The sequence below is a fragment of the Accipiter gentilis genome, chromosome 4 (assembly GCF_929443795.1).
Source record: "Accipiter gentilis chromosome 4, bAccGen1.1, whole genome shotgun sequence".
NCBI classification, from domain to species: domain Eukaryota; kingdom Metazoa; phylum Chordata; class Aves; order Accipitriformes; family Accipitridae; genus Astur; species Astur gentilis.
This window is the reverse complement of record NC_064883.1, coordinates 41,327,953-41,336,996: the sequence shown is the minus strand read 5'-3', so window position 1 is coordinate 41,336,996 and position 9,044 is coordinate 41,327,953. Positions and strand designations below refer to the sequence as shown.

Here is a 9,044-nt window from a genome sequence, read left to right as displayed (position 1 = left end):
TTGTTCTATCCTCTAGACTTTGATGTAGTGCACACTTAATTTAAACATTATATATATTTATTTATTTGCTGTGCGTACACAGACCTTTCTCCCTTTTCCCTGCAGAAACATATTAGACATTACAAAAATAATTTGTGGTATAAAAGAATTCTCACACAATGTAGAATTTTTGTTTGTATATGTAACTAAAATATATATATTTTTTTTTTTTTCCAAAAGTAAAAAAGTCAAAATGTCCTTATTTTCCTCTATTATATAGTCTATTTTATTTACAATGTTACCAAACAATATTCTGTATGTAAAAGTGATAATAGTTTGTGGGACACTTCCTGCTTAGCAACTTCTCAAGCGGAGTGTGGCTTGAAGAGGACTGCAACAACATTATCAACCAGCACCTTCCTCTGCAATAAGAGTTTCTCCCATACTGAGTGAAACCAGACCTTTCCCCTGCAGAACAGGGCAAGTTCTGACAGTCTGCCTAGAAAGTAGCACACGAGGAATAAAATGTGTGTTCCCCAGTTTCTGTGCTGTGATATTAAGGGGGATCAGGATTCCTAATGGCAAGGCGTGACCCAGCCAACCTGGAAATACCCCCCCAGCAACGCTGCACTGAGTGCACCCATGGCTTCTCCTGCTTCTACTGAAACCAACAACAAGTGGGAACAGCAGTGAGTCAGGAGACCCAAGAAAAATGCAGTGGAGTTACTGGGGGGCACTCATGGACCTTCTCTTCGAAACAAACATACACAAAGATCTCAGTATTTCCATAGGTGTAATCTTATCTAGCATAGTATGTTCTGTAAGAGAATTTCAGCTGAAGAACGAGGCAGAATAAAAAGTGGTTTTCTTTTGTCTTCAATAAGGAAAACTTTGTGATCAGGACTAGCTAAAATCCTTGATCATAATCTATAAGCCTGCTGCTATTTAACTGGTGGTTAGACTGGTTTATAGCCATCTCTTATAACATGCACCTGTATGTCAACATGAGCCACATACAATTTCCAGCCTTGCTGTACTAATGCAATTTCATTAGCCAAGTCACAGCGCTCTCATCTCAGAAAAAGCAATTTTAGTTTCTGTGGCATTTCCAGTTTCAAAATGTGAACTCAAACTTCCTCCGCCTAGGAAACCAGCCCAGCCTGTGCAATAAATTCATAAAGGGAGTTACACCGGAGAGAGGGGAATCCTGGCTCCGGAAGTCAAGGAAAATTTTTACCCAGGACATTCAAGGTTAATATTCACCTAAGAACTGCCACGCAAGACAGGAAGGTCAACAACAAAATTCTGCAGCAAAGTATTTGAAGAGCTACTTCTTCTAAGTCTGAATGGCAAGTGAAATGTAGTGCTTGGGAAGTAACGTAAGAGGTGTTGTACCCATCATATTCAAGGGAGTGTTAAGAGGAAAAGAGACCCAAATGCTTATTACAGCTACACCTATGGACGTGCCCGATTGCTGACTTAGAAAAAGCCTCTGCAGTACTGAACAGAACCAAAATCATGTTGTCAATGAGAGTTCAAATGCTAGCTTAGCATTGAGGAAACTACTTGCTTGACAGCTCAAGTGCTGAAAGACCAATAAGTTCATCAGAGCTTGTCTTCATTAATAAAATAAATAAATACCAGTTTAAAAGAACAGCTTTAGCTAAACTGGTACAAATTTGTAAATAAACAAATGTTCAGGATTTCCTTCTCTGCTGCGATAGCAAGACACACATACCTACATACATTTAAATTTGTAACTGAGTACACAGGCATTTGGAAATTCTTTTTAAAATCAGTTTCTGAATCCTGTTGACAAGATGATCTATAAGGAACCATTACACCAGGGAAGATGTAGTACTTTACAATCAACATTTGGTCAAAGTTTGTACAGTCGTGCAGTTCCCCGCAGTAAGATAAGCTACACGTTGAGAATTTTTGTTTATGCTTTCTCAAAAGAGAAGATTTCAGAGACTGTCTAATAGGCTATTAAAATCATATGGCACTTTCAATAAATACTTTAAAGCTTCTTAAAGAAATCAGGATAAAAAAGCAACTGCTGTAATAAGCCTGTTTTAGCCATAATACATAATGCTGAAGGAAAAAATCCAGAACAGCAAACAGATACTAACAGTTAAAAGACAGTACAGCTTTTTTCTTTCTGCAGCAATATGCACTGGCTCCCATTCCCAGGGAAATGGGAGCAAGCCCACCTTGAAACAAGTATTCACTCAATCTTAACTGCTCTACGCTCCACCCCAACGCCTACATCACTTCACTTCTAAAACAGTCACATTTTAATATAAATCTCAGTGCAGAAATGTATTAAACATGAAAAATACTGATCCTGCAAACCTTTATGACCATGCTTAACATTAAGTGAGTGCCTAATGTCATGACACCAGAAGAGCTACATACACGCTTAATGCTAAGCATAGGTATGTTGCAGCATTGGGCCCAAAGATGCCAACCATCACCAGGGACACTGGCTGGGTCAAAATGGTATCATTCTGTCTGGTTTTGTCAAGGTGTTCTCAACAGAAGCACATCAAGAAACAGAAACTTCCAAACCTACACACGGAAATACAGTTACATGTGTGTACATACTAATATGCAATATACATTCAGTAACTTGAAAGAATAGGTTAAGACTTTATTCAGATAGACAAATTAAGGCAATTATCTTAATGTCTCTTCAAGATAAAGGACCATGTCCTCATTTGTGACCTCTAGGTTTTAAAGCTATATTTTTCAAGAAATATATTTCAATTTTCTTTATATTTTCTCCAATTAGTGATTTTGTTTGCTTAATAAATTATATCTGTGCAAGGGTGCACGCTGATAATTTGGCAGTGGCAAGAAGTCCAATTCGTTTATATAATACAGACTTTTTACATTTTCATTACAGGGTGATTAGTTTAGGACTGCATTTTGGCTTAACACAAAGAAAAATTTAGAAGTTCTGGCCATCCAATGGACATAACTTTGTCAGTCTAGCAAGACACAGAATTCATGTTACAGTCAAAGTAAAAAAAATAAAAATAATAATAAAAAAAAAAAGAAAAAAAAAGATGTACTGTCCTTTCACTAAAACAGACCAAAAAAATAACACAGAATGGAAACAGCCTTCACAAATAAGAGTGAATAATGCCCAGGTACCTTATATAGGCAGTTATTCTACAACTGTATACAGTTATTTACAATGGTGCTTTATAAAACAAACAAAAAAAAATGGTAGCACTTCCTAAAAGATTTTGGAACTTTTTTTCTTTTTTTTCTTTTTTTAAAACTCCCTTGTCATAAAAGCCAACTTACATTAAAATATACTTACTACAAGACAACACAACTAACAAAATATATAATAAAACTCATACAAGTAGAAAATTCTGAGGTATTTCTGGTTTGAGGTGGTCTGTGGTCATGAAGTTTTTAATTTTTTTCAGTTTAAACCTCGGAAGCCACGTAACGTGTGTGTGTGTATGTTTTGTGGTTGTTTTTTTTTTAGGTTTTTTTAAACATTGCATGTTTTGCAAATTAAAAAAATATTTCAATGTTGAATCAGCAGCATTAGGAACATTCACTGACTAGAGCGAGTTTATGGCATAATAAGAGTAACGGTATTTTAGAATATGCACCACTTTAAGACAAAAGAGTTTCGTCACAGAGTAAGGAGAAAGCAGTGTCAAAGAAACCGGTTGGAGAGATGCTGCGATAATCACTGCTGCTGCTCAGCTGCCTCTGCAACCTCAGCTGGGCAGTTTCTAGGCTTCTCAGATGCTACAGGAGCCATCTGCCACCGGTTCAGGTATTTCCACTCCCCCCAGCCCCAAATTAATAAGGAAAAAAAAAAAAAAATTATAGAGCCAGTTTTCACACTTCTCTTTTCACCATCTGCACCAGTAGCTTGGGCTGACAAATAATCAACCCCAAGGCCGAATTTCCTGAACTGACTTGCACTTACAGTGAGATGCAAAAATTTTCCCGTCTACCAATATCTTACCAAAGTGCTTCTGAGAACACACTTTCCCACCTCTTCCAATTACACTGCTTAAAAGCATCCTTCCCATTACTATCTGGAGCCGAAAAATGAAAAGGTAATTATAATTCTGCTTTGTTCTTTTACCACCCAAGCCCAAGACAGTGGAGGAAGAAAGAACTAGTGCCTTGCTTACAACCATTGGCTCTTTAACTCGGCTTTCTCCGTACACTGCAGCTGTTAATACTCTGCCCAGAAATGTCCTTCCCCTCCTCTAATGGTTACCTGAGAAGTAGCTCCATAGCAAATGATGTTTCCCCAAATGCTGCCAAGTCCAACGTCACTCTCCCCACCCCTATTCTACGCTCCCCCCTTCAATTCTACCATCAAGAATTAACATTCTCCGCCCAGTTACTTTTTTTCCATGTTACAATGACACCCGTTAGATCCGTAAAAGACACATCTGCTGTTTTTTTTTGAAGCTCACTTCCAAAAAAAAAAAAAAAAAAAAAAAGGAACTGAACCCAAAACCAAAACAAAATGGGGGAAAAAAATCCTTTTGAGGAAGGTGTGTTCTTTATATAACAGTCTTAAGTTTCCTCCACAGTTTGCAGCATTGCGTTTTCTAAGATGGTAGGTGGTTTTCCTTTACGTCACAGATGCTCCGCTCAGAAGACAGACCGATAAAGAGAAACCCAGAAAACTGAATAAAACAAAAACAACTGAAGTGAGTTTGTTGAGGTTCTGAGGTACCTGCACCTTTTCTGCATTCATTAGTCGGCACCTGAATGCTTGCTGAAATGTCCATTTTTTTAATACAGTAGAGCAATGTGCTGGTAAAATTGATCCAATCCAAAAAAATAATAATAATAATAATAACAATAATAATAAAAAGTCAAGATAAAATAGCAGCTGCATTCATGTGTTTGTTGGATTTTTGTGTTTTTGTTTTTTTTGTGTGGGGTTTTTTTTCAACTTTTTTTTTTTTAAATCCACTGAGTCTGGAAAGACAAAAGTGAACCAGGACTTAGATACTAGACTCTTTGGGCGGCAAGTCCACGTTGGTGACGGACGTCACGATGGAGACGAGGCAGTCCGAGGTAGTGCCGTTTACGGATTTGCGGATCTGCGCAATGCGCTCCTCGACACAGCCCGCCGAGAGCCGAGCCTCCGCATCATGGTCCCAGCACTCTTCGATGGTCACGCAGAGCTGCGCCAAGCCCTGTGGACAACAAGGGGGAGAAAGCATCTTCAGCAACAACGTCTGCTCCGGGGACCGTCTTTGCAGTGGACGAGGAGGTCCACTTAACACAGCTTAAAGCTGTCAAGAAAAACTAAGAAAATTTTCTCCATGTTACACAAATTATCGTGAGATTAGATTTAAAAAATACTTTAAATATGTGTTTTGGGTTTTTTTTAAGGTTTTGCTTTCTAGAGCTGTAGGGCTTGGTCACATCCAGCTTTTTTTTCATAGCACCAGAAGTACTTTTTTTAATATCAAAATACATCCTGACATTCAGCAGTTAAAGCTTAAAAAGACAAGACATCAAGTACTACAATTCCCATGGTAAAACCCTGAGACCCAGCAGCACCCTATCAGTTACTACAAAACCCTTGCTTTGTTTGCAATCACTTCTGTAGATATCCCCAAAATAACTAAACTCAACACTGCTGGAAGAACGCAACTCTTATCTGAACCCTCATTTGAACTGGAACACTCATCTTTATCTACAACCCGCAGCTCTCCTTGACTTCTAGGCAATGAGTTAGTACACCCGAGTCCAGCCAAAACCGTGGCAGCTTGGTCAGAATAGAGGCATTTAGTTTCTTACTGATGCCCTGTGAGATTTCATCGTCTGCTCAGTTTCCCAGTCTGAAGAAAGTCACCTCTTTTATTAAAAACACAAGCCTGAAATTATCTACCTCTGGGAAACCCATGCTTCATTTTCCTTCATTGTTTGCTTGCCTTCACATCTAATTAATTTTTCCTCAAAAAAATTGTTCAAGTCTTGCATGCTATCTAGCTTGTGAGGAACGCGTCTCCAATGGTACGGATCGTTTTCTTTTTCTTAATGAAAGGGACTTTATTTTCCATTCTTTCACTATATAAAGGAGACCTACTAAACCACCACACGCTCCATGTTCAGCACTGGCTGACTTTAATCAGCGGTTTACTCTGTAAATACAAGGGACAAATGGAAAGTGGAGCATGAAGGTGTTGAGCAATCCCTCATTCCCCAGCGCTGACTGTCTCTAGTACTAGGGAGCAGATCTGTACACCGGGGTGGACTGGTCAGCTTCTCTCTGAAGCTAACGAGCGATGCACTACCACATCCCTCATTCCCAATCACACAGGAAAACATTTTCCACCATTAACCAGGAGGGACGTACGGGGTGTTTCAGCCAGTGATCCTTGAACACGGGGCGCATCTTCTTGTGAACCACCACTTCTTGCAGGTCCTCAAGGGATGGGTGCTGACCTATTTCTTCTTCAAAAGGCAGCATGTATTCATCCACTGGACCTAAGGTGCACATGGAGAACCGTGTTAGTACAGAAATCTCCTCCGCAGAGAGGAGAAATCTCTGCATCCTCCCCATGCATGAGTGAGCTGCGGCTCCAGAGCAACCTCAACCCACCACAGCAAACCCTGAAGTTCACACGTCACTGCAGACAAATGTGATTTACATTCCTCCTGCACAATGGACTCTGCTGTCCCCGCTGCTTGTCTGGCCATGCATTTTCCACCTCGTGAAGTTACGAATCCGAACCCTCAGCTGGGCCTCCCGATCCCACCGCTCTCCTTGAGGAGGCTTGCCGAGTAGTCCATGATTTATTTTAACAGAAAGAGCAAATCAGCCCATCCTCCTCACATTTTAACATAGCAATTCAACACACAATAACCTAGACAAAGGTTTCAGCATGACCATAATTTCATTTTAGGCACTGACTAGCAAGGTCAAGCATACAACACTTATAATTTCTTGCTTTGTGATCTGGCTTGTTCATAGGTTTGAGTCAGCCCTGACGTGCTGGAGCCAGATGCACTTGTCCCAAGTACCAGCTCCTAAGTGCAAAATGATTTCTGAATGCTTTAGTTATACCAGTTATGGCTGTCAACTGCCCTGGGCCACAGGAATGAGACCACTGTTAAGACTCAGTGCAGACACTGGACGTAGCAATAACTTTTGCTTATTGAAACATCATTTGGCCTTTGGCAATGCGTAGACACTCTCACAAATGGCAGCCCGGCTTAACCGATGGGCTTTCCCAAGGTGCTCCGCAGCATCACTTAAGGTTTCTCAGTAGCAAAGAGTGATCTCTTTCAAGAGTGGAGATATTTCAAGAGGGCCTTTCCAGACTAAAATAAAAGAGCTGACCACTTTAGCTGGTCATGGACTGTGACACCAAGAACATGATGTTTAGGTACTCTAAAAAAAAAAAAAAACAAAACCAAAAAAACCCCAAAATCACTGAAAGAGCTTATCGTTATTCTTGTTGACACAATGTCAGTCACTAAACCAAACTGAAACACTCACTAGAACGGATGGCAAAATAACGCTCATGACCTTCCCTTCCTCTTCCTCCAAGAGGAATCGAGGCTATGAAGAGCTGCAATTCCACAACTGGAATTGACTCAAAGCTCTGTTTCTGAAGTTACATTCACTGCCTTTCAGCTCCACGCATCAGGACTAGGGTCACTGGTCACTGAAGCCAGCAGACATGATTCTGACCACAAAGATGGAGCAGATCTGTTAAATAAGGTGATGCAATTTAGACAACATCACTTCTGAGCTAAAAGTGCAAATGAGGTTCAGCATTAACACCCCTCATCCCAAAGGAAGCCTTTCCTCCAATTTAACGGTGCTGTGTAGGACACCTGGAGTATCTTGGCCAGCTGCTGCCTGAGAAGAGCTGGAGGGAGATCACAAACATGACAGGCAAAAATCCAAGTGGATATCTGGGGGGGCCTCCATAGAGAAAGGTTATTCCTACATCTAACAAAGACCTGCAGAGTGATCTGGGTACCACTGTTTCACCCCACTGTGCTCCTACCTCCCTGCTCCTCCAGCATTTTATCTGGTTAGGCAGGAACTTTTTGAAGGAAACACCTTCTCTTACTACATACTTATGCAAACATCCTAATTATAATCAAGCTCCTTGGTGCTACTGCAATACTAACAAAAATGTTTGAAGTCCAGGTGAGGTACTATTAATTTATTAACTTGATAGCCAGTCCAGGGCACCCATATCTATACAAGAGGAAAGCAGTTGGACCAAGCAGCCTTGGAGCTACTACAATGAAATGATTGCTTCCCTCACCAGGGGCAAGATCCTGCAAACGGTGAGGGGTGTCACCAAAGGGCAGATTTGCTATCTGGACAGAAAAAATGCCCCACATTGCAGCATCACTTTAGGATAAAAAAAACTGAGAAAGGAGATACCATGAAAGTTCATTCTTTTGGATCATTCAGGAGAAAGTGAGATCCTCCAAAGCTGTAGATGGAACAACAAACTCAGCCCACTGCTGAGAGAGAGCTTGATTAGCAAAACTCAAAATTTATGATAGCAGGGAAATAGGCTTGCTGACCCAAGAAGATCCTTTCAGCCCTGTGTTCCTGCTATTTCACCAAGGTGCTTCACTTTCAAGGGGCTTTCCATTGAGGCTACCACACTGCCCTGCAGAAGTGAGGTGTGACAGCCAAGCCGGAGCTGAGCACAGCTCTTCTCTGGAGCTCAAAGCCTGCCCTGGTCACCCACAGGAATGCAGAGTGATTCTGCGGAGAGCAGCACAGAGCAGGCTCAGAACTAAAGGACATCCACCACTGATGGAAGAATCACCTGCTCCTTCTCCCTCTGAGTTCTCAGCCCATTTGCAGTGTAACCAGCGTAATTAAAAGCACTTTGAGATTTGAACATTACAAGGGTTATTATCTACAGAGAACGACAGCTTATGTTAAAAAACAAGCAAGTGAAAAACAGGTTAGCTGCTTAATAAAAACACACTATTGATTTTTTTGTTCTGTTTTGTTTGAAAGAAAGCCAGGCCCATTCTCTGGACACTAAACCACGCTGAAACAGAGCCCTCCC

At 40.7% G+C, this 9,044-nt stretch overlaps 1 protein-coding gene across 1 annotated transcript in view; it reads right to left on the bottom strand.

Moving 5' to 3' along the window:
• Positions 1–4,485: 4,485 nt before the first annotated feature.
• Positions 4,486–9,044, bottom strand: part of ACVR2B (activin A receptor type 2B) — a 97,576-nt gene continuing 93,017 nt past the window's right edge. Inside the window, exons 10-11 of the mRNA XM_049798399.1 lie at positions 6,347–6,477; positions 4,486–5,177 (exon numbers count right to left, since the gene is read on the bottom strand). Of these exons, the coding sequence (XP_049654356.1) occupies positions 4,983–5,177; positions 6,347–6,477 (326 nt within the window). The 3' untranslated portion in view covers positions 4,486–4,982. The remainder of the gene's footprint in view (positions 5,178–6,346; positions 6,478–9,044) is intronic.